This window comes from Mya arenaria, chromosome 4 (assembly GCF_026914265.1).
Source record: "Mya arenaria isolate MELC-2E11 chromosome 4, ASM2691426v1".
Classification (NCBI taxonomy): domain Eukaryota; kingdom Metazoa; phylum Mollusca; class Bivalvia; order Myida; family Myidae; genus Mya; species Mya arenaria.
Window position 1 is genome coordinate 42851532 of NC_069125.1, and position 27011 is coordinate 42878542.

Here is a 27011-nt window from a genome sequence, read left to right on the forward strand (position 1 = left end):
ATATGGTCAAAGGCATCATAATGCAGAAAACAGAAACTGCATGTTGCCCTTGTTATCCCTTGTCGAATCAAAGGTTTCGGGAGGGGGGTATTGTTTTGGTGTTGTCCGGCATTCCCTCCGTCCGTTCGGAACCATACCTTGGTAGGCATAAATCGGAAAATGTTCAAACTTGGTCAGAATGTTTCCCTTGATCAAATCTCGACCACTTGTAAAAAGTTGGTCACATGGGGTCAAAAACTAGGTCACTAGGTCAAATCTTAGAAAAATCTTTGGAACAAACTAGAGGCATTATATATGGTCAAATATTCATGAAACTTAATCAAAATGTTTTCCTTGATCAATTCTTGGACTTATATAAAACTGGGTCACATAAGATGGAAAATTAGGTCACTAGGTCAAATTTTAGAAAAATCTTGTTAGGAACCATTTATGGTAATGATTGGTCAGATTATTTTTAAACATTGTCTGGACATACCGCTTGATGAAATATGGACCGCTTGTAAAAGTGGGTCACATGGGGTTAAAAACTAGGTCACTAAGTCAAATCTTAGAAAAATCTTTTGAACAAATTAGAGGCATTAAAAATGAGCTTGAATATAACACACAATGAACATGATCAACAGGTACCTTGAAATGTCGTTTTCCACTATTTACTCTTATCACTTCAGACATATCTGAACTTTCACTTTGAAATCATTCAAATTCGTAGAAACTATTAGAAATGTTACTCTATATACAAAACTTTTATTTCAAATAATTCCAAACTCAAACTTTTATCCAACCTTCATAACGGTCCATTTCTCTGCAGCCTTATTACATGTTAATATAGGAAGATTCCACCTACTTTTCATTTCCAATCCATGAACTTTGCCTTATCAGGCCGTGGATATCAATTCAAGGAATTTCCTTGTTTGACTTATATGCCGACACATCGGGGCAAGCTGTCTTACAAACCACATTTGTTATTGTGAGAAATTTGACCTAGATATGGTTCATCATAAAGTCAAGTGAGCATTACCCCCACAGTTGATCTCTTGGTCCTAGTATTAAAGCAATGTTTAAATTCAACCCTGAACACTAGGGATTGAAAATTGGTCAAAAATCGTAATCGTTCATCGCAAGTATTCTATCAGGCCATATCAATTATTGATTGATTTTGAAATCAAATAAAACAAAAAAGAAAAAATGTTTGAATGCACATGATAAAAAACCCCAGCAGGCTGCCTTTATTATTTAAACAATGAAGAATTATGAAGAAATATAATACTGAGGTTTTCTTATATTGAATGGCAAACTTTTTTTTACATTTGTGCTTGACTAAAACCTTATGTTTTTATTTCTGATCTATGGTACCATACATTTCTATTTAAAGAAAATAAAGGGAAATAAGTGATGGTTTAATCAAAGTATAATTATACAATCGATTAATGGCGACCTGAGTTTTAAACAATTGATTTTTTGATAGTGCTTGATGTGATTTTATCCCTACTGAACACCGAAAGATCATCTCGTAGAGCAGACTGCTGTCTGAACAAACTTGAAGCATAGTTATTGTTAAAAAAATAGTGTTTATGCATCTTGTTATACAAAGTTTAACATTTAATACCTTGTTTTCCCCTGCATGTTGTGTGCATGTCAGAAGTTTGGGGGCGGAGACGAAATCAGCTGATCAGGTACACGCAGAGGTCCAGGAACGGTTGGCAAGAAGACGCAGGGAACGTGAAGAACGGCTCGTTGCCATGTATGCATGATTGTTTTAATTTGACTCATGATGTAATATAAATGTTTAACATAACTCTGGCTTCATTAATTGTTGAACTATGCCCCTTTGATTACTAGAAAGTAACATACGAACATTGGTGTTCGCTCTGCAGCACTCTTGTGAAATGTACTGAGCATAATTTTTTTTTTTATTATGTTTTTGTTTTCTAAGGTTCTTATCTGGAAGTTACTTTTAGCAGATAACATGTGAGTTATACATAAACATTAGTAATATGCATTCCTGACTTGAAAAAGTTGAATACATATCATTCCAAATAATTGCCAAGATTCTGAGGAGAGTCTATTTTCAGTGATGGAAACAGGCTGACAAAGATTGTCAGAAGCTATGCCACATATGTGCTTTGTTTAGTTGCTTGTCATTGGCAACAGACAAAATATTGTCACTTCAATAAATAACAAGGTGAAAAGGACCCAAGATCAAACTTAACAGAGCAGATTTATCAGGGGATGGCTTTAGGCTTGCTTTTTTTTAAATCATATTCTGAAGCTGAAGCTGAGGTTGCTTCAAAAATGCCTTTCCCGAAACAGAGTTTGAACGTTTTCTCTTGTCAGGAGTTACAATAATCTTGTTATGTTACTTTTCTTGCCAAACAGAAGGCTTTCAACATTTACATTCTAAGGCGATTATTATTATCTTTATCTATAAACATACTCATTTCTTTAAAGCCGTATCAACGAAATGCATACCCGTACACAAAATATTCACACTCAGTGTGGTTTATGCTATCTGTTACAAAATACAAAACATAAATTGTACAGAGAATAATCATACACAAGAGTTGTGGCCCTTTGCCAGGGTTGCCATGGCAACTGTTTGTACTGATTTAAATTCCTTGCAGACTGAAAGATCATAGGTAAAACCAGAATCATACATTGATTGAAGTTTAGGAATGCTTGGTCTGATCAAAATATCAGGAAAAGGCTAAAAATATCCATCAATTTCTTCTTTTAGAAGGCCATAAATTGATGTTTGGTGATAAAATGGATGTAACATGTGATTATTTCATTAACAAAACTAATTCTTTATTTCAAGTTTGTAAAAAAAAATGATTACGAGTACGATTTTTTTTTATTTTGTCTGGAATCTAGATCTATGTGGTCTTTTTACTGTTATTTTAGTGTCCAGGCAATTTCAATTAAAATTTGAACATTGAGTAAACATGTTAATCAGGAAAATGTAAAGTCCATTTATGGTCACCATGCAATGTGAAAACATGATTAAAACAATGTTGGCCTGAATAGTATTTAGTTACAGATCTGTGGTCTAGTAGTAACCCAAATTAACTATGCTGTCAGTCCAGGGGTAGCAGGTTCGATTCCCTGTTGTATCACTTAAGAAAATACTAATCCTCTTCAAGAAGGGACGTTAAATGGGGGATCCCATGTGACAGAGCTATACACTGGTGCATATTAACTAACCAGTTACCCAATCAGGGTTTCATTCTGTCTGTGCACTATGCTCCAAAAATTTAAAATGACTTACAATCTTATCGAACCGAATGAGCAAAACCCAAGTGTGAGTATAAATCAGCTTACACATCATCATAGTATTTAGCTGGTAAAATTTGAGAAGTGCAAAATAATTTTGAATGATTATTAAATAATGGTCATAAATTTACGATTGTTTTACAAAAAATTTGACCTTGTAACTAATGCATCTTCTATTGATCGTAAATTTGAAAGCATGACATAAATTGTAATTAAAAAGTAATTTTTGAGACATCAAGTGTTTTGCTTGAATGCGAAGGATTATATATTGCACGTTCAGATAGCTGCGCATATAAGATAGTTTTAATAGATTAGTCTTATGCATCATTAAAGTATCTGCAGCTTTCTAAATCTTATCATAAATCTGAAATGTTTTTTTTAACTTGTTAAAATACTATATTAAAGAAGTAGTAAATTCTGATATGATAATTAATACTCGCAATTATCTGTTTGGTAAAAATGTGTTGAAATACCGTGGATTTTTTTCCTTTTCCTGGAGTGCTGGTGAAAAAATACATTACATGGGTGGAACCAGGATATGAGGCTAGAGGGGGTGCACTTCAGCAAGAACCCCCCCCCCCCCCATTTTTGTGTAATTTATGCATAATTTCTCTATCATATTGACATGACATTTTTACTATGACAATTGAAGGTAATGCGGGGGGCCTGGCTGCATATGCCCTCCTGGGCTCGTTAGGGAATTGTACCTTTTTTTCTTTTGCTTTCCCATATAATGAAATTGTGTGTTTGCCTTAAGATATTAATAGAATCTTACCCATGTATCTAACCAAGTGTGCTAACCTGTGTGAATTAATCCGTTACCAGGGCAAGCAGTGTAGCGACGGTGAACGGAGAAGACGACCTTGAACGTCGAAGGCGGGAAAGGCGAGAGACAAGACTGAGGCAAGGCGATCATCAATTGCGGGCTTCGTAATTTATTAACGATTCTTTTCAACTAATGTTAACAGTCAAATTATACAAGTGTCCTTAAGCAAGAACTAATTGGCCTTTTACAATTACTCTACACATACTTATAAATTGAACAGTTTAAAACGGAATTTTGTAGGGCAATTTGTAGGATTTGGTGATAATTATAAGGAATTGTTTACTTTTGCTTTACTAAACAATCAATTAGTGGTGAACAGCCTGGCAGCATACATAGGAAACTGCAGAATAATTCAAATAATGAAACCAATTAATGACTTAACGGCACAATGGAGGTCTTTTTCCTCAGCAGCTTTATGTGTAGGTTAGAGTTAACTTATGGAGATCTACAGACAATACAGAGGGGGCCTACCTCAAACATCATCCTGTGGCTCTGAGGTATGCCCATTCTTTTTTTTGTAGATCACCAAAACTGAACTCTAACTTATTCGATGTTTTGGGGTGCATTCATCAGAATCAATTTATGTAAAAGTTAATGACCAGAAATTTGAAAAATCCTTGATGGTCATTGTCGGCACAAAAATGCAAACACCAAGTATGATATGCTACCTTTTACTACTGTCACACTAGTTTAACAAGTAAGCCTTTATGGAAAAATAGACAGACTTAAATATACCGTGTGAAACTATATTTTGGTGCATTCATTAGAATCCATCTATGTTAACTTTACAGAAATTTGAACAATTCTGAGTTTAAACTTTATTTATTTAACAACAATTGTTAAGAAAGTTCTATCAACTTATGCTAAGTGACCCTCATTTGCACTGATGTTGCGCGAGTGTTCCATCTGGTGTTGTGGGGAAAACAGATTACCCAGAGGAAAACCCACTTGTCCAGCTTGGTGACCACTTACCAAACTCACATGGGCCCAGTTTTAACATTATATTTCAATGTCTGAGCATCAAGAAAGTTTTTACCAACTGCTGTTACTGGCAGTGTTTTAATTTTACCTACACTGACAGTTGTGTGGTAATTTGGTCAGATTTATGCAACATAACTGAAATGTTTAGCCTAGATGCATTTAATTATCTTGACATAGTATATCTTTCATGGTATATTACTCAAATTTCACACAGTGGTGGCTTGCTTGTCAACTTTCATGATAGTGATGTTGATATATAATGTTATATAAGTACATTGACTGGTGAAGTCGCAAGCTGCTGCTAGTGATCATCAAGTCATTCTAATTGTTGGCAAAGTCAGTTACCATTTTTTATATTATAACACAGGAATTTTGGTTTATTTCATAGACTGATTCATAATGTTTTATATCTATAGAAAGATCTTGACCATCATATTTTGTAAAATTTTTTAATGAAAACATGAAAATGTCTCTTATGGCATTTAAACAGACTTTAAGTCATAACAGCATCATGGCAGGGTCAAGTCATAATTAATACAGCTAAAAGGCATGGGCAGACCTTCATAAACAAATCATACATTCCACATTCTACAATTGGTAATTCTCATTTATTGAACTCTTGTAGGGCTTCTACCAATACTTATACCCATTGAGTGAACTCTTGTAGGGCTTCAACAATTAGTTATATCCATTGAGTGAACTCTTGTAGGGCTTCTACCATTAGTTATACCCATTGAGTGAACTATTGTAGGGCTTCTACCATTAGTTATATCCATTAAGTGAACTCTTGTAGGGCTTCAACAATTAGTTATATCCATTAAGTGAACTCTTGTAGGGCTTCTACCATTAGTTATACCCATTGAGTGAACTCTTGTAGGGTTTCTACCATTAGTTATACCCATTGAGTGAACTCTTGTAGGGTTTCTACCATTAGTTATACCCATTGAGTGAACTCTTGTAGGGCTTCTACCATTAGTTATACCCATTGAGTGAACTCTTGTAGGGTTTCTACCATTAGTTATACCCATTGAGTGAACTCTTGTAGTGCTTCTACCATTAGTTATACCCATTGAGTGAACTCTTGTAGGGCTTCTACCATTAGTTATACCCATTGAGTGAACTCTTGTAGGGCTTCTACCATTAGTTATATCCATTGAGTGAACTCTTGTAGGGCTTCTACCATTAGTTATACCCATTGAGTGAACTCTTGTAGGGCTTCAACAATTAGTTATATCCATTGAGTGAACTCTTGTAGGGCTTCTATCATTAGTTATTCACATTGAGTTAACTCTTGTAGGGCTTCTACCATTAGTTATACCCATTGAGTGAACTCTTGTAGTGCTTCTACCATTAGTTATACCCATTGAGTAAACTCTTGTTGGGCTTCTACCATTAGTTATACCCATTGAGTGAACTCTTGTAGGGCTTCTACCATTAGTTATATCCATTGAGTGAATTCTTGTAGGGCTTCTATCATTAGTTATACCCATTGAGTGAACTCTTGTAGGGCTTCAACAATTAGTTATATTCATTGAGTGAACTCTTGTAGGGCTTCTATCATTAGTTATTCACATTGAGTTAACTCTTGTAGGGCTTCTACCATTAGTTATACCCATTGAGTGAACTCTTGTAGGGCTTCTACCATTAGTTATACCCATTGAGTGAACTCTTGTAGGGCTTCTACCATTAGTTATACCCATTGAGTGAACTCTTGTAGGGCTTCTACCATTAGTTATACCCATTAAGTGAACTCTTGTAGGGCTTCAACAATTAGTTATATCCATTAAGTGAACTCTTGTAGGGCTTCTACCATTAGTTATACCCATTGAGTGAACTCTTGTAGGGCTTCTACCATTAGTTATACCCATTGAGTGAACTCTTGTAGGGCTTCTACCATTAGTTATACCCATTGAGTGAACTCTTGTAGGGCTTCAACAATTAGTTATATCCATTGAGTGAACTCTTGTAGGGCTTCAACAATTAGTTATATCCATTGAGTGAACTCTTGTAGGGCTTCAACAATTAGTTATATCCATTGAGTGAACTCTTGTAGGGCTTCTACCACTAGTTATATCCATTGAGTGAACTCTTGTAGGGCTTCTACCATTAGTTATACCCATTGAGTGATCTCTTGTAGGGCTTCTACCATTAGTTATACCCATTGAGTGAACTCTTGTAGGGCTTCAACAATTAGTTATATCCATTGAGTGAACTCTTGTAGGGCTTCTACCATTAGTTATACCCATTGAGTGAACTCTTGTAGGGCTTCTACCATTAGTTATACCCATTGAGTGAACTCTTGTAGGGCTTCTACCATTAGTTATACCCATTGAGTGATCTCTTGTAGGGCTTCTACCACTAGTTATACCCATTGAGTGAACTCTTGTAGGGCTTCTACCATTAGTTATACCCATTGAGTGATCTCTTGTAGGGCTTCTACCATTAGTAATACCCATTGAGTGATCTCTTGTAGGGCTTCTACCACTAGTTATACCCATTGAGTGAACTCTTGTAGGGCTTCTACCATTTGTTATACCCATTGAGTGAACTCTTGTAGGGCTTCTACCATAAGTTATACCCATTGAGTGAACTCTTGTAGGGCTTCAACAATTAGTTATATCCATTAAGTGAACTCTTGTAGGGCTTCTACCACTAGTTATATCCATTGAGTGAATTCTTGTAGGGCTTCTACCACTAGTTATACCCATTGAGTGAACTCTTGTAGGGCTTCTACCATTAGTTATACCCATTGAGTGAACTCTTGTAGGGCTTCTACCACAAGTTATACCCATTGAGTGAACTCTTGTAGGGCTTCTACCACAAGTTATACCCATTGAGTGAACTCTTGTAGGGCTTCAACAATAAGTTATATCCATTGAGTGAACTCTTGTAGGGCTTCTACCACTAGTTATATCCATTGAGTGAACTCTTGTAGGGCTTCTACCATTAGTTATACCCATTGAGTGAACTCTTGTAGGGCTTCTACCATTAGTTATTCCCATTGAGTGAACTCTTGTAGGGCTTCTACAATTAGTTATACCCATTGAGTGAACTCTTGTAGGGCTTCTACCATTAGTTATACCCATTGAGTGAACTCTTGTAGGGCTTCTACCACTAGTTATACCCATTGAGTGAACTCTTGTAGGGCTTCTACCACTAGTTATACCCATTGAGTGAACTCTTGTAGGGCTTCTACCACTAGTTATACCACTAGTTATACCCATTAAGTGAACTCTTGTAGGGCTTCTACCATTAGTTATACCCATTGAGTGATCTCTTGTAGGGCTTCTACCACTAGTTATACCCATTGAGTGAACTCTTGTAGGGCTTCTACCACTAGTTATACCCATTGAGTGAACTCTTGTAGGGCTTCTACCACAAGTTATACCCATTGAGTGAACTCTTGTAGGGCTTCTACCATTAGTTATACCCATTGAGTGAACTCTTGTAGTGCTTCTACCACTGAGTGAACTCTTGTATGGCTTCTACCATTAGTTATACCCATTGAGTGAACTCTTGTATGGCTTCTACCATTAGTTATACCCATTGAGTGAACTCTTGTAGGGCTTCTACCATTAGTTATACCCATTGAGTGAACTCTTGTAGGGCTTCTACCATTAGTTATACCCATTGAGTGAACTCTTGTAGGGCTTCTACCACAAGTTATACCCATTGAGTGAACTCTTGTAGGGCTTCTACCATTAGTTATACCCATTGAGTGAACTCTTGTAGTGCTTCTACCACTGAGTGAACTCTTGTATGGCTTCTACCATTAGTTATACCCATTGAGTGAACTCTTGTAGGGCTTCTACCATTAGTTATACCCATTGAGTTAACTCTTGTAGTGCTTCTACCATTAGTTATACCCATTGAGTGAACTCTTGTAGTGCTTCTACCACTGAGTGAACTCTTGTAGGGCTTCTACCATTAGTTATACCCATTGAGTGAACTCTTGTAGGGCTTCTACCATTAGTTATACCCATTGAGTGAACTCTTGTAGGGCTTCTACCACTAGTTATACCCATTGAGTGAACTCTTGTAGGGCTTCTACCACTAGTTATACCCATTGAGTGAACTCTTGTAGGGCTTCAACAATAAGTTATATCCATTAAGTGAACTCTTGTAGGGCTTCTACCACTAGTTATATCCATTGAGTGAACTCTTGTAGGGCTTCTACCATTAGTTATACCCATTGAGTGAACTCTTGTAGGGCTTCTACCATTAGTTATACCCATTGAGTGAACTCTTGTAGGGCTTCTACAATTAGTTATACCCATTGAGTGAACTCTTGTAGGGCTTCTACCATTAGTTATACCCATTGAGTGAACTCTTGTAGGGCTTCTACCACTAGTTATATCCATTGAGTGAACTCTTGTAGGGCTTCTACCACTAGTTATACCCATTGAGTGAACTCTTGTAGGGCTTCTACCACTAGTTATACCATTAGTTATACCCATTGAGTGAACTCTTGTAGGGCTTCTACCATTAGTTATACCCATTGAGTGAACTCTTGTAGGGCTTCTACCACTAGTTATACCCATTGAGTGAACTCTTGTAGGGCTTCTACCACTAGTTATACCCATTGAGTGAACTCTTGTAGGGCTTCTACCACAAGTTATACCCATTGAGTGAACTCTTGTAGGGCTTCTACCATTAGTTATACCCATTGAGTGAACTCTTGTAGTGCTTCTACCACTGAGTGAACTCTTGTAGGGCTTCTACCATTAGTTATACCCATTGAGTGAACTCTTGTAGGGCTTCTACCATTAGTTATACCCATTGAGTGAACTCTTGTAGGGCTTCTACCATTAGTTATACCCATTGAGTGAACTCTTGTAGTGCTTCTACCATTAGTTATACCCATTGAGTGAACTCTTGTAGGGCTTCTACCACTAGTTATACCCATTGAGTGAACTCTTGTAGGGCTTCTACCACTAGTTATACCCATTGAGTGATCTCTTGTAGGGCTTCTACCACTAGTTATACCCATTGAGTGAACTCTTGTAGGGCTTCTACCATAAGTTATACCCATTGAGTGAACTCTTGTAGGGCTTCTACCATTAGTTATACCCATTGAGTGAACTCTTGTAGGGCTTCTACCATTAGTTATACCCATTGAGTGAACTCTTGTAGGGCTTCTACCACTAGTTATACCCATTGAGTGAACTCTTGTAGGGCTTCTACCACTAGTTATACCCATTGAGTGAACTCTTGTAGGGCTTCTACCACTAGTTATACCCATTGAGTGATCTCTTGTAGGGCTTCTACCACTAGTTATACCCACTGAGTGAACTCTTGTAGGGCTTCTACCACTAGTTATACCCACTGAGTGAACTCTTGTAGTGCTTCTACCATTAGTTATACCCACTGAGTGAACTCTTGTAGTGCTTCTACCATTAGTTATACCCATTGAGTGAACTCTTGTAGGGCTTCTACCACTAGTTATACCCACTGAGTGAACTCTTGTAGGGCTTCTACCATTAGTTATACCCATTGAGTGATCTCTTGTAGGGCTTCTACCATTAGTTATACCCATTGAGTGAACTCTTGTAGGGCTTCTACCATTAGTTATACCCATTGAGTGAACTCTTGTAGGGCTTCTACCATTAGTTATACCCATTGAGTGAACTCTTGTAGGGCTTCTACCACTAGTTATACCCATTGAGTGATCTCTTGTAGGGCTTCTACCACTAGTTATATCCATTGAGTGAACTCTTGTAGGGCTTCTACCACTAGTTATACCCATTGAGTGAACTCTTGTAGGGCTTCTACCATTAGTTATACCCATTGAGTGAACTCTTGTAGGGCTTCTACCATTAGTTATACCCATTGAGTGATCTCTTGTAGGGCTTCTACCATTAGTTATACCCATTGAGTGATCTCTTGTAGGGCTTCTACCACTAGTTATATCCATTGAGTGAACTCTTGTAGGGCTTCTACCACTAGTTATACCCATTGAGTGAACTCTTGTAGGGCTTCTACCACTAGTTATACCCATTGAGTGAACTCTTGTAGGGCTTCTACCACTAGTTATACCCATTGAGTGAACTCTTGTAGGGCTTCTACCACTAGTTATATCCATTGAGTGAACTCTTGTAGGGCTTCTACCACTAGTTATACCCATTGAGTGAACTCTTGTAGGGCTTCTACCATTAGTTATATCCATTGAGTGAACTCTTGTAGGGCTTCTACCATTAGTTATATCCATTGAGTGAACTCTTGTAGGGCTTCTACCATTAGTTATACCCATTGAGTGAACTCTTGTAGGGCTTCTACCACTAGTTATACCCATTGAGTGAACTCTTGTAGGGCTTCTACCACTAGTTATACCCATTGAGTGAACTCTTGTAGGGCTTCTACCACTAGTTATACCCATTGAGTGAACTCTTGTAGGGCTTCTACCACTAGTTATACCCATTGAGTGAACTCTTGTAGGGCTTCTACCACTAGTTATACCCATTGAGTGAACTCTTGTAGGGCTTCTACCACTAGTTATACCCATTGAGTGAACTCTTGTAGGGCTTCTACCATTAGTTATACCCATTGAGTGAACTCTTGTAGTGCTTCTACCATTAGTTATACCCATTGAGTGAACTCTTGTAGGGCTTCTACCATTAGTTATACCCATTGAGTGAACTCTTGTAGTGCTTCTACCATTAGTTATACCCATTGAGTGAACTCTTGTAGTGCTTCTACCATTAGTTATACGCATTGAGTGAATTCTGTAGTGCTTCTACCATTAGTAATACCCATTGAAAGAACTCCTGTAGGCTATCAGAAATGTAAAAACAAAACCTTAAAATTGAGAAATCAAAAAAACCTCCAAATGAATGTTTTATGAGTGGCTGGCCTTGGTGGTGCCAGGATTAGAAAAAGAGCAGATAAATGTGTTCTTTGTAATATTCCATGTGCGAATTGCTCTGAGTGCATACCGGTATTGAAATCATGGACTTTTGTCCGTTTGAAGTTTAAAGATTTTACTGTAGATTTTTAAACCGACACGACAAGGTTTTGTTTTTTACTGTAATTTAGAAATAAATGAAGATAGCAGATCATTGTATCATCTTTTTATCAACAACTTTGTGGATTTACACTCAGAAACATTCCCTTAAGAGACTTTTATCTTGGTCTTTTTTGTTTCAAGTTAAACGTGTCTACTTCATAATACCATTATAATCATATTTTCTGTTCTGAAGGCATGGTTTTGTCTTTAATCTTCATATTAAATGTGTAACATAACATAAGGTACCATTGACTTCATGAATTGTGTGATCCCTTATGCTGTGGTTTGAACCTTCCTAGTAAGAACTTAAAACCTAGCCTCACTGAGAGAATGCATCATCTTGAAGTGCCTTTTCTTTCCCAAAACATTTTCTTGCACTCATTAAACCTTTATACTCATTAACAATTATATTTTGCTTTGATTTGTTTTGGTATGTTTCTATATATTCATTACATGCATTTTTTCTTCTTTTTCTATAGAACTTCTGGTGACACTGATTCAGCGTCCACGGACGACTTCAGCTACCGTAGAAACAGGCGTCGGGGAACAGACGACGATATTACAGAGGTAGACACAGATTTTCCTTTCTTTTCAAAGTTTTAGGCTTTTGAGGGTTAATTAATTTCAAGATCAATTTAATGAGAAATTAGTTCAGCAATGATGAGTTATTTTCCTATTTGAATGGAGTATGGTCTCGTTATCAGCGCTGGTCTCAATCATTCTCGAAAACGCACCATCGATTGTACATGTCCAAGATAACTCTTGTTTTGAGGTAAAATAAGTGTTAAACGAAAAATGAACTACATTCGTTATCTTTGAATTTATTGATGAATCTTTCAGAACTAGCTGTATGATAAAAAAAATTAGGGGAAATTTTGCAAAAATATTATGGTAATCAGTAGCAAAAGTTAAAAAACTGCACTTAATGCACTGTATTAATTCATACCTGTGATTACACTAAAAGTCTTTTTCATTGAAAGGAACATTCCGGTACAGTTATTTGTATAAAAAATATACAAGGACAATTGCGTTAAATGAGTATAATATTACGCCCATGAAAATAAAACAATAAAACCCTCTTAAATCAACACCTGGAAGCTGATTATTATAATGGAAATGGAGATCATACTTAGATTATAAATATGTAGGATTTGACATGGTAATCTGCAAGGGTTTTAATTTGCTGTTCATAATAATGATTATAATGATGGTTATACATGGATAAAGGTTGATCCCTTGGGAACTGATCACATGTAAAGAGAATTGAAGCCATTTATCCAAATGAATGAGTAATCAACTTGGCACACTAACACCTGCATTTTGTGCCCATGTCAGCAATATCAGCACTTGGCACTGTGTTGGTATAATCCTCTCTACCATGTTGCTCGATATCTCAGAATCCCAGAGCTTCCATGTCGGCCTGCCAAAATAATTTACAATGCTTTTACATTATCTTTTAGGCTAAATATATTCATTCTTGCAGTAATAACCGCAAAACAAACACAATAACATAAAAGACAAAAGGTTTAACAGTACAAGAACTGTTTACACATTTGGAGAAGTGTTCTCATACTTTTGTTTCTTAGAACTCGGGAATTCAACACTCTACCTGTGCTTTAGAATAAAACCCCAATTATTTAGCCAAGTATTATCAGCCTTATAGTTTGATTAACATTCATCATCTTATGTGAGATATTTGGTCATTGATTAGGCTGGAGTTTGAAAAATACTGTCTGAATAGTATAATGATGCATTAAGATCTCCAGAAAATGTTGACCATTAATATTAGGAATGTAGCCTACCAGTATTTCGAATGTCTCATAAATATTGAAATTCCTTGGAAAAATCTTTTAAAAACTTGCATATTTTGCCTAGATTTATCATGATGACCATAATTCTAGGCAAAAGAGTTTACATTTCTTGTAAAACATAAACATGGGAGTGATGCTTTAGTCACAATGAATTGTGGGTAGAATGTTAGATAGCATGGCAACACACTGTTGCTTATAATAAGGCTCACAATATAGCATACCAGGCACTTGAGTCATTGTTAGTTCGCGGAAGATTTATTATTATACATAATTATCTAAATGAGATTTCTGTTAACTTCGCTATTTTTATGCCCCCGAAGGTGGGCATATTAAAATCGCACCGTCCGTCCGTCCGACCTAACAAAGGTCGATATGTGGGAACGTCCGTCCTTCCGTCCATCCGTGTGTCCGGCTCATTAACTCGTGTCCGGGCTGTAACTTTCCCTTGTATGGACAGATTTTAAAATAACTTGCCACATGTGTTCCACATACCAAGACGACGTGTCGCGTGCAAGACCCATGTCCCTACCTCTAAGGTCAAGGTCACACTTAGGTGTTTATTCACAATGGATTGCTGTATATAAGGACATAAGAGTATAGGTTGTCGTGTCCGGGCTGTAACTTTCCCTTGTATGGTCAGATTTTAAAATAACTAGCCACATGTGTTCAACATACCAAGACAACGTGTCGCATGCAAGACCCATGTCCCTACCTCTAACGTCAAGGTCACACTGAGGTGTTTATTCATAATGGATTGCTGCATAAAAGGACATAGAGTATAGGTTGTCGTGTCCAGGCTGTAACTTTCCCTTGTATGGTCAGATTTTAAAATAACTTGCCACATGTGTTCCACATACCAAGACGACGTGTCGTGTACAAGACCTATGTAACTACCTTTAAGGTCAAGGTCACACTTAGGTGTTTATTCACAATGGAGTGCTGCATACAATGACCTAGAGTATAGGTTGTCGTGTCCGGGCTGTAATTTTCCCTTGTATGGTCAGATTTTAAAATAACTTGCCACATGTGTTCCACATACCAAGATGACGTGTCGCGTGCAAGACCTATGTAACTACCTTTAAGGTCAAGGTCACACTTAGGTGTTTATTCACAATGGATTGCTGCTTATAAGGACATAGAGTATAGGTTGTCGTGTCCGGGCTGTAACTTTCCCTTGTATGGACAGATTTTAAAATAACTTGCCACATGTGTTCCACATACCAAGACGACGTGTCGCGTGCAAGACCCATGTCCATACCTCTATGGTCAAGGTCACACTTAGTGTTTATTCACAATGGATTGCTGCTTATAAGGACATAGAGTATAGGTTGTCGTGTCCGGGCTGTAACTTTCCCTTGTATGGACAGATTTTAAAATAACTTGCCACATGTGTTCCACATACCAAGATGACGTGTAGCGTGCAAGACCCGTTTCCCTACCTCTAAGGTCAAGGTCACACTTAGTGTTTATTCACAATGGAGTGCTGCATACAAGGACATAGAGTATAGGTTGTCGTGTCCGGGCTGTAACTTTTTCTTGTATGGACAGATTTTAAAATAACTTGCTACATGTGCGACATACCAAGACAAGGTGTCGCGTGCAAGACCCATGTCCCTACCTCTAAGGTGAAAGATACATATAGTGTTTATTCACAATGGAATGCTGAATATAAGGACATAAGAGTGTTACTGTGTAGGTTGTCAAATATGGGTGTTTTTTTTATGTTCAGAGGCAATTTTAAATAACTTGCCATATGTATTTGACACGTAAAGGCAAGATCAACTTTTCATGTACTGACCTTGTTCATAGGTCAATGTCACATTTGGGGGCATTCGTCACATACTGTGACAGCTCTTGTTTTTGGTATGTTGATGTAAATTTAGTGGTTATTATATAATGTTAGAAGGCAGGCGACATACATTTGGAAAAGAAATCTAACTCCGCTTAAAAAGTTACAAAAACGCTTTTCATGTTTTTTTGGCAATCTGACATTCGATAATTATCTAAGTAACGAGGCAATTCCAATAAGCTGAACTGGTAAAAAACTCATACAAGTTGAAAATTGATTAGTTTTGCAGATATTTCTAGAAAAGAGAAAAACTTATTTCTTTTACAAACAACACTGTTTGTATTAGAAGCACAAAAATGTAGGATCAATGAACATCTTGGAGTTCAGGAATGAAAAAAAAACCTAGTCAGCTTGTCTGTTTTTTTAAAAACAAAACTGAGGTATTGTCATAGCCTTGATGCAGTTAGCTGCAACATCACCTTCAGCATCATGCGAAAACTTAAGCGCTGGCTTAAAACCCTTCAAGATATTCATATGAAACTGCTGCAGTGTCATCTTGTTCGACATCATGCAAAAACTTGAACTTTGGCCAAAAACTTTTAACACATTCATATGCAACTTGGTATAGATTTAACCGTAAAAGTCCTGCATATGTCATGGCAATGCCATAACTCTTGCTTTAATGATTGTGGAGTTATGCCCCTTTATTGACCGATACTGGAGTTGGCATCCTCTTTCGGTGTTCATTTTAAGTGTGATGAAGTTTTTTTTTTTAATCTTAAGTGTTTACCTGTGTACTGTAAACCAATTAAGACTTCAAGGAAGATAGTGGGAGTTAAGCATAGCATGTGATCAGTACCTGAATATGATGGCCTATATATTTTGCTGAATTTCACTTTTTGTTGCACATCCAAGTTACCAAGGTATATAGTTTATAAACAGATGTCGGCATCATGCATTACTGCAATGATTAATTTGATGAACAATTTCAAGAATATTTTTTTCCGCAAACATTTAGGAAGTAAGATATCAGCTGTACAGAGTTGAAAATGGATGATTTAGTCATAATATGATTTTGGTATTGTGGTCACCAAGCCGGACAGGTGGGTTTTCTCCAGGATCTGCGGTTTCCCCTGGGATCTGCAGTTTCCCCTATAACACAAGACCACAATCTCCTGTAAAATCGTGCCAACGAGAGTGATTAATATAATGTTGTAATAACGTGTTTCACAATTGTTGTTAAATAAATATGTTTAAACTATTAAGTAATAATATTTTATAGTGCTTTAATACCAACTTTGCTTTAGACAATATTCCGTCTTGCCACAAATTTTGTCAACCTTACAAACAATTGTCTCCTTGAACTACTTATCTTGGGTGCATTCTCATGTGTTTTTCTTATGACATAGACTGATCATAAACAGCTTTTATTTGAATACCTATGGCGTGCAGTGCAGTGACTAATTACAGTGGTATGACTCTGTTTCCGAAATGCATGGCTTAGTAGTGGGGGAAAGTGTTTACGTGAGTAAGTAATCCTCTCGTCCTCTCATCTCGTCCTCTCGTCTGTAAGAATATAACCTTGCACGAATTTGTTTTTTTTTAAGGCAACTGGTTTAACAATATAGATCATAATTTACATGTGGCATACTAAAAAGTATCTTCTTTAAAATCTATTATTTATTATTCTGCTTAATTTGTACGTTAGGAAAATGGAATTAAAATCATAACTAATACCAATAGTTAAAAACATGGTTCTTTTTTGCATTGGGTGATGAAATACATTCACTTTTTTACTCCAAAATGAATTGCCTTGATGTAACCATTAAGATGACCTGGTTTTCCATGAATCTCATGAAGTTTTATAAGATTATAAAATATAACAAACTAATGTGACATCGTTTACAAACTGTCGACAGGACACCTCTAGCTACAGTAGTTACAGAGCCCGTCGGCATAGAAACTGGGAGGAGGTAACCATGGATACTGACGCACCTTGGCAACTGTTTGTCAATATTAAAAGACTACTGTTGCACAGAACTATGAATAATGTTTTAGAATCACTGCTGATTTCTCCCCATATCTTAAGTGCAAAGCAGATTTCATTTAAAGTTTGACCAAGGAATATGTTAGAGTTTTTACCTGAAACTGTATTTTTAAAAATATTGTAAAAAGAAGTTATAAAGCATAATAATTATGTTAGTTATCTGGTCTTATGTTCTAGGTCAGCAGTAATTCTAATGTGAATGGCTGTATATGTCATTAAGTCACTGTTAATTATATGCACAAGTTACAGAATGATGTATACCATTGTTTCAGTGTAACCTTATGTAAAATTACTATGGATGTTATAACACTGAAATATGTTGTTAATTATGAACATGCATACCACATGAATCATTATATTTGTGAGCACTCAGACTAATGCATGGTCTAGCATGGTGAATCTAATGCACTCTTAAGCTGCACTAGAACAGAAGTTCTATATTCTGTATATTGACCAATATTAAATTTTCTGGAAGAGTGATCTCATTTTGAAAGCTCAAACAACATGACAAATTGCGGGCTTAGTGCCAGTCAGTTGTAACTCATTGTAACTCACACAGTTTCGCTCTGCATATATAGTAATTATATGGTGTGAAATATCTTAGAATTCATCGTTTTATACTCAGAAATAATAAAGTATACATTTGCACTAGAACCAAAGCATTGACACAAAAATAAAAGACAATTGTTGATTTTGGTAAAAATTGGCGGCCATCTTGGTGGCCATCTTGAATATCTCGATTTCCCCAAGGATGACGTGAGGCTATCAAACAGATTCCTTAACTAAAGGTTCTATACTACCAAAAAAGCTTAAAACATTTTCTGTATACTCTGATGCAAGGTTCAGCGAAAAAATCCCATTTCGCTGCTGGACTATAGGCCATGGAAATGTGAAACTGTTCATTGACTGTAATGCTTAGTGTTATACTGTCATCAGCCCTGGAGCACTGGTGTTCTAATAATCAGTAAAATATACCTAGAAAGGACTATTTTCACCTGATGCAGATCGTCCTTGATGGAAATATGGCCAGACATTATGGTTTCCATAGATAAGATGTTTGCTGATGTTGATTGCTGATGCTCTTGAAGCAAATCAGAGTCACATGTTGCTGAGGAGGTATATAATAGGCATCAGTGTTAATTGGCATTCCTATCCTAAAAATGCCATCATTTGTTGTTTACTGAGATTTCCTCTGCTCAAAGACCTGTAACCTTGTACTTTTCCTGTCTGGGTTCCTGTAGAAATATACTTCAACAGAGGTAGGAGTGATATATGGGGAATGCTAATATCAATAAAGTGCACTTTCGCATTAAATTTTAAGCATTTTTGGGTATTTTTCATTACTTTAGCAAGGATATGAATTAAGGTATCATTTACACTTTTAATTTCCACTTTTTTTGCGAAATATTACACACTGTACACCTTACATGAGTGATTCATTGCTTAAAAGATTGTTAAAAAGATAGTTGGTTAGATTTGAATACAGTATGTATAGACTAATGAATGTATAATGATTCGAAAATTATTTGTAGGATGTATAATAAATCAAAGTGCTCACATGTGCTGCTTTTATCTATTAGCTATTTAATATGATTAAAGCATGTTTAGCGATAGATAATGAGTAGAAATAGTCATATAAGCAAATTTCTTTAAAAATATAAGTATTATTCATTTGTATATCACGCCTCAAACTTAAATGACGCTACGCCATTGGTCCAGGACTGGTCACGTGGTGACCCCATATTTTTCCATATCGGGTCACCAAATTTATATCGTACCAAAATGGCGTCTATTTTTTGATTCGGATGAATATATGAATCATTAATACATGTAAACATGTCGACGTGATATATATGTTACGGGGTTAGTAGGTGACCCGATATGGAATAAAGGGGGCGCAGGAAACCATATATGGTTTCCTTTGCCCCGTATATCCCATATCGGGTCATCTACTAACCCTGTAACTAATAATGTGGGGCAGATGGAAAAACAGACCTGAAGGCCCGTGTGGGAGCTGGTCATAAGTGGCCAAGTTACTGGCCATGTAGTGTGCCTGAGGGTCAGATTTTTTTATCCACCCTGCATACATGTGAACAATACTTTTTCTTCCGTACAGAAAATTTAGATCTAAGAGCGATTTTGACAGGTAGTTGTTGGTTTTTAGATAGTCAACCAAATTGTGCGCGCAATATTGTTTATTCAGGCCAACGTCATGACCTGCAGTAATTTGAAGTAAATGTCAAATAGTTGCCGAATGACGTCTTCGTTTTCATTTAATTTTGTATTAAGATTTCTGTTGATGTACGTTATTCTGACTGTTCTTTTATTTTGAATTTAGTATCATTTTCCATTAAAATATTATTCTGAAATGGCGCGTAGATGCACTTGAATTGTTGAATTGAACAGGGTAAGACAGAAATTTCCAGGCCTGGTAATAACACAGAAATGCATGTCGGTTATGCTAGAAAAACCCATGTACACATATATGAAACAGTCATTGAAATTAGACTTTTGGATAAGCAAGCCCGAATTCTGACCCCGATGCTTGGCATATAACAATTCACCAAGCCCTGCTATATGAAAGTCAAAATTTTAGCAAAATTAAGCCTGGATTTTTTCACAAGTGCAGGGCTTGCGGGCTTGTGCTAATTTCAACTACTGGAGTAATAACTGAGTTAACTTTCTTTTGATCTTAAATGTTCATTTAATATTCACTCCTACACCTACTTTTAGTAGCGTAAAGAAAGTCCTTCCAGAATGCCTCCTAGCATTTCGTTAATTAAATATGATTTTTTTCACTTTTTTCTTTTCTCCAGAATCTGTTTGGACTGAAATAGCATTTAAATGCGTAGAGTGTATGATTTTTAGTGAGAATTAATAACAGTTATTAGTTCCCATAATTAATATGAAATGGAGTGGAATCATTAAGGTTTCCATTAACATTATCTCACTGCCTTCATATCTAGTTAGTGGAAAGAAGAGCCTCGTTTTGTAACAAATGTTTGATTTCGTCTTCTATTTTCTGTGTTTCAGGATACACCTACAGTAAACGACACATCAAGTGTGGTATGTTAGCTTCTGTTTTACATGTATTTATTTAATAAGTAAACACTCATTGATAATAAATATATACTTTTTTTTAAAGAGAAAGTGTCAAGTTTTTGTCAGTTTTTAGTACCATCAAGCAATACTTTTGCCAGGCTCATGACTTTGGCTTAAATATTCATTGAATTTTCAAAATAAAAATAGTCACTCCATCAAACTTTTTCATATTTTAAAGTGTAAAGAAAGCATTTTGTTTTAAAGAATTCATAGCTTTCTAATTAAAAAAGGAATAACATTGACAAGTATACGGTAGTCTTCTACAAGTCTCGAACTTAATTGAACATTTTCAGCTTAGTCTAAATCTTACAAGATTAAAATGAAATAAAATAAAATAATTACATGGCATTACAGCCAGACACATCAGAAGTAGATAGCGCAGCAGAACGTCGCCGTCGGCAACAACAGGAAGACGAAGAGGAGGCCCGTCGTCAACAGCAACGCGAGGAAGAAGAGGAGGAGCGTCAGAGACAAGAGGCTGAACGCAGAAAGGAGGCAGAGGAGGCAAGACGAAGACAAGAGGCCGAGCGGGAACGTGAACGACAGCGACTTGAGGAGGAAGAAAGAAGACGACAGGTAGGAATAGTCAATTTTTTTATGTGTAGGTTTGGACTTACTATCAGCCTTGTGAGGAAGATTGGTAATACTTTAGGTTATAGTTGGCTAAGATTTGGACAGAGAAGGTATGTGAAGCTTGAATGATGAAGCAAGCCAGGCTGAGCTTATAATAGCAGGATATTGGAATAAAATTGCTTAGAGTAATTAAAAAAGCATTTAATTTTTTTTATGAAATATCATGTTTTTGTCTAAAAGTTTTTGCTTAAAGGAGCGGCAGTTAAAGGCATGATGTACATCACAGAACTGAAATCATGATTATGAATATCAAAATTTTGGCTGGGGTACAATCTGTGGTCTAAGTATCTGCTAGTTATCCTAGGTCAAAGATCAGGACAGGGTAATTAGATAAAGATGCTTGTTACATGGTTGGATGATATCTGAGAATCCCTGGTCAGTGGGTATCTGGATGGACTGTAGGTAAGATGTGTGGATTGCCTGTGTTTTGTGTTTTCATTTTTTATGTTCAACAGCCATTTGTGGCTCAATTATGAACACCTTACAGCATGTGTAAGAAAGGAAAGTGGATTTAAAGTACTTTTTTAATAGTTGGCTAAGGCATGTTCAAATGTTAAATGTGTTTCACCTTAGTTTGATAAATAATAAATAGATCTACTGTGAAATCATTAATGTTCGTGGGCATGAAATTTCGTGGTTTGCCGAAAAAAAACAATTTCGTGGGTACTTGAATTCGTGGATTTTCATTTTTGAAAAAAAAAAAATCGAAGATGCGATCGTCCTAGATCGTCTGCATAATATCCACGCACTGGCCCGTGATTTCCGTCTTCTACGTCACTCGGTTTATGACACTCGCTAATGTGGTACGACATGCCAATTAGTGCATATACCCATGTCACTTATCGATTTAATTGGGAATAAAGGTAATAAAAGAAGATGTACCCTGATTATAAATACAGATAGGGGAAGCCATTGAATGCCAATTAAGAATTTTGCAAACTGTGAAAACACCGAAAAGGTGCGTATATTGTCACGTTCGGTGCTTAGTAACCTTCAATATACTAATAATCGATTAATTATTTCATTGAATAAAAAAATCGAGTATGGACACTCATCACGCACATCTTGTAAACTTGGAGATTTTCATTAACAGCACACGTTTAAACACGTGCTTATAACTGTCATTTGCTGCATAAAACACATTTAATTGATTTAGTTCATTATTTGTTAAAGGCAGTTATAATATATTAACAGAATAATGATCGTAAGTTATACAGTGAGACAGGTTTTAACACTGTATACTGCGACCTCTGTAAAGAATATACTAGAGTATGTACGTAACAAGGCAATTGAAAAAGTGAATAAATGGTTTATATTTCGTGGGATCTTGAATTCGTGGATCACCCAACCCACGAAAACCACGAACATTAATGATTTCACAGTAATAGATAGTAATGAATGTTCTTGCATGAGTGTTTGCATGCTACAACTAACCATTTTCAGGAGTTTAGGGATGCAGGACCAGACTCTGATTCCCAAGAAAGCTATGAAGAAGATCAGAAAGAAATTGAAGATGACAACAGACTCTTCATTGATGAAAGGGAACTAGATGTCAAGGATAGTTCTAAAAATGCAAAGGGTGACACAAAACTTACAGAAAGCACAAAAGTGGATAAATTTGAGCAAACGAGAAAGTGGAATGAGGATTCGAACAGTAGTAGCGACCGTGAACAAAAATGGAATAAATTTGAAACAGTAATTGGTTCTACTGAAGGTGCAGGGGATAAATCTTACATAAGTGTTGCTAGTGTTAAGGAAGTGAATAATAACAAGATTCTGGATAGATTGAGCAAGTTTGAGAACCTGAAAGATGAGAGTGATGCAAGTGCTAAGAAACCTCGGGATATAGCTATGCTAGTAGCAGTACCTGATGGATTAAAGGGTAAACTCCAGAAGTTTGAACAAGAGATAAAGGAGCAAGAAAACCAGGCTAAGGATGGAGCTGGTGCTAACAAAGGAAAGAAAGAGGTAATGAATATATTTTGTACTTATTTTTTTTGGAAATTTGCACAATGTCCCTGCTCTAAACAAGTATGAATTATCTTGGGAGGATAATAAAACCAAGCCTTTTTGTTTGTAAAAACTTTATATCTGTTCTCTTTGTTGCAAAGACTTATATTCTTGCTGAATTAAGTTTTGATCCCTCCTGATTATTCTGTTAATGTCATTTATTCATAGCCCATGTTTCATTGTTGATACACAGACTTTTTAGACAGGGCTCAACACTAACAACTACTTACTTGATCTACCAGCAGTAATTCACTCCAGTATTCTGACAACCTTTGATATCTAATGAGTTGTGCACACAAACTATGTGAAAGATCAACCAGTAGATTCAACACAAACAGAAAGTTAACCATGATGATAAATGTGACCTTCGTTTATTCAGATGTACACACCCAAGCCCCACAAGTTGTCCAAGAAGTTACAGCAGTTTGAGACGGCTGCCCGCACGTCTGCCCGTGCCAGCAAATCTGCAACCAAAGATGTCCAGGTAACTATGGCCATTTGTTACAGGCCTTTTCTTTTTGCCTTGTTCTAATACTTCTAAACAATATCACAATTTAAGCTAGATAAGCCTTTTCATACAAAGTTGACTGTATTTACTAGGGATGCAAACGAATGGCAAAATTGATATTCGAATATTCGGTAATTCTTTCGATCGAATATTCGTTTACCGAAATCAATATTTTGGAAGATGTAGTAAACTACTATTATTATTCGCTTAAGTAATAGTCGGGGCAATTTGACCGTATTTGTCGTAGTGGCGGACCCCGATTTTCTCCAAATATGCCTTTGAAATTCGCAATTTTCAGGAAGAAAAAAGAATACATTATAAACAGACAAACAACACAATCAAATAATTTCAATTCCGCTGCCTTTATATGTGTAAACAATGTGAAATTAGCTGTCCCAGAGTCCTAGTCAAATAGCGTTTTGTGCCAACAGAGGGTCTTTCCATAGGACAAGCAGCCTCGTTCTGAGATTGATCTTTAAATTGACTAAATGTAACTATGGAAAACCCAAACCAACTCGGGAACTAGTAAAAAAATAAAACGAAAACATATCTGGATTTGACTCATCCAGTGTTCAACAATGGAGGAAATATATCATAAAACGCTATACTATACATTTACATTTTAAAGCGCGAACGTTGTATCGAAACATGGAATACAATTTAAAGCACATATATGTAACAACATTACTGTAGCACATGGCATTCATATCATCACGGCGATTTGAGCTATGTTGCCCAGCTTAATTTGCAGCCAGGACAAAACATTGGTGTTTAAACGTTAAAGCCAATTCCTAGTCAGTTATTGTAAAAGTAAGGGGACTTTTTACAGTACCCGACGATATGTCCCTTAATGACATATGACACGTGTTTAGTGTATTGTCATCACATTCACACCTCTGGCATTAGGGGCCAGTCGTTGTAAAAACAAGACAAACAAACTTTCTTTATTGAGAATTAGTATCATTACTCTTTTTCCGAATATTCGAATACCGATTTTGACATTCGAATACCAAACGTTTGATCGAATATTCGAATATTCGTTTGCATCCCTAGTATTAACTGATTTCCAATAGAAATTCTCAGAGTTCGATATTCTATGTTACTATAGTCCTGTAGTTAATTAAAGTAACTTACAAAGATTAAACAATTTTATCATTATTTTAAGATGTATTAGCGAAATGTTGAAAGAACTATTTAAGAAATGGGAAATCTGAATGCACATCAGTTAATGATGATGATGATGGTGATGATGATGATGATTATGATGATGATGATGAAGACAATGATGATGATGATGATGATGACCATGACGATGACAATGATGAATATAAACGTATTTGTTTATTTTCTGTCAGTTTGAACTGTCTAAGATAGGAAGTGCACGGGGTCGTAGAAAGGCTCTGTTGGGTCGATGGAGCGCAAGCGAGACCCAAATCAATGTAAGACTTTGTGACACTGTCTTGGTCTGGCTTTAGGTGGGTGAAGGGAAGGCTTAATGGAGTTGCAGTACCTTTTTATGTGCTAAGTAAAGTTTCTAGCTTCTTTAGAATGTTGGTGTTTGTATATGCAAATTTGTACATTGTGCCTCAAATCTGGGGGATGGAGTAAAGAATTTTTCAAGACCAGAGCATTTGTTCAAAGAACATATTTCTTGTACTCAGTAATTAACTAAAAGTGAATGAAATTAAGTTTGGTAAAGGGGAGATAAATGAGTGTGTTCAATGTTAATATTTTGACATTTATAATTAGTTTTTAAAAATGTAAAGAAGATTTCAGGGTTTTCTGAATATGAAAATATATCACATAATAAAGTTATAGTAATTTAAAGTGTTGTTGGGATGTTAATCATGGCATGGAAATTCGTTAGTCATGTGACTAGAATCTGATTTCACTTCACACTATAAACTGCTTGAGTGTAAGGTGTTGTAGGAATCGTTGCAGTGGAGTGTAGAGGAGTTAAATGCCGTCAGGAATTTTAATTTAAGTACTTTCCCTTCAGGGAACTACCTCAAAATTGAAATATTCACAGTTAGCTATACATATTGCAATTAAGCATAGCATAATTTATGTCTTGTTGATTCATAGCAACCAATCATTTTTATGTCTTCTTATAATTTTTATAAAATTACATATTAATTATTTAAAATACTGTAAGATGGGCACCCTTAACACATTATGTCACAGAAATGGAATACGAAAAGACACAAATAATACAGTGTGCTTACATGTATATAGAAAACGTGGGTAGTTGGATATTATTCAGAATTATTGCGTTATCTTTTGTATGTGGATAATAACATTATATTATTTATATTATAAACTAATTAAATGTTTTATGTCATTTGTGTCTTTATCTTCAAATATTTTACTGTATGTGGTCACTCTCAGCTGGTTAAAAAATATATCTGTGTTGTACAAAATATTATTCTTGTGAGCAAACATTATTTCAGACATAAGTATGAAAAAAGATTCAGAAAAAATCATGATCAAAGAAAAATATAATTAGTCTACTCCTTTTAATTTGTTTTCTTCTTTATTTCATTTATTTTTGTTGGATCATAAAGCAATTTACTTGCGTAAATATTATTCTTAATGTATTTGTGATAAAATGTAAATCTTACTCAATATTGAAATCTGTTTGTCTGTTTTTGCCAATTTAACCAGCCACTTACTGCTGCAAAATGATTTCTGGTTTTGTGTTTATTCTCTAGTATAAGACATATTTTCCTAGAACCTTCCTAGAACCGCCTAGACCTATAAACTTGCTGTTTTACCTTATTTTTGGGCTTGGTACAACCATAATAGTGGGAGTCGGTGGAGATTTAGTTTCCAGAAGTTTTATGATATGTGTCTGCTGTAATGTTTGTTATATAACTGAGGCTTGGCATTTGTGTAAATCTCAAAATTAGCTGTGGTTGTTAAATGAGGTTGTTTAATATATGGCATCTGTGGCCAGCAAATATCAGCATATAAATCACATATTTGATATCATTTTTAGCTTTAGAATGGGTAAGATTATGTTTCTCTAGGA

The 27011-nt window shown here is 36.0% G+C and overlaps 1 protein-coding gene across 11 annotated transcripts in view; it reads left to right on the forward strand.

Annotated features, from left to right (window-relative positions):
- Positions 1–27011, forward strand: part of LOC128230239 (myb-like protein X) — a 71093-nt gene that overhangs the window by 23362 nt on the left and 20720 nt on the right. For 4 of the 11 annotated variants that reach the window (XM_052942337.1, XM_052942336.1, XM_052942335.1 and 1 more), the window contains exons 3-10: positions 1640–1741; positions 4096–4173; positions 12560–12647; positions 20761–20793; positions 21184–21405; positions 22906–23430; positions 23852–23956; positions 25336–25419. In XM_052942337.1, the coding sequence (XP_052798297.1) occupies positions 1640–1741; positions 4096–4173; positions 12560–12647; positions 20761–20793; positions 21184–21405; positions 22906–23430; positions 23852–23956; positions 25336–25419 (1237 nt within the window). The remainder of the gene's footprint in view (positions 1–1639; positions 1742–4095; positions 4174–12559; positions 12648–20760; positions 20794–21183; positions 21406–22905; positions 23431–23851; positions 23957–25335; positions 25420–27011) is intronic. The other 7 variants (XM_052942343.1, XM_052942342.1, XM_052942341.1 and 4 more) reach the window with 3 other exon arrangements.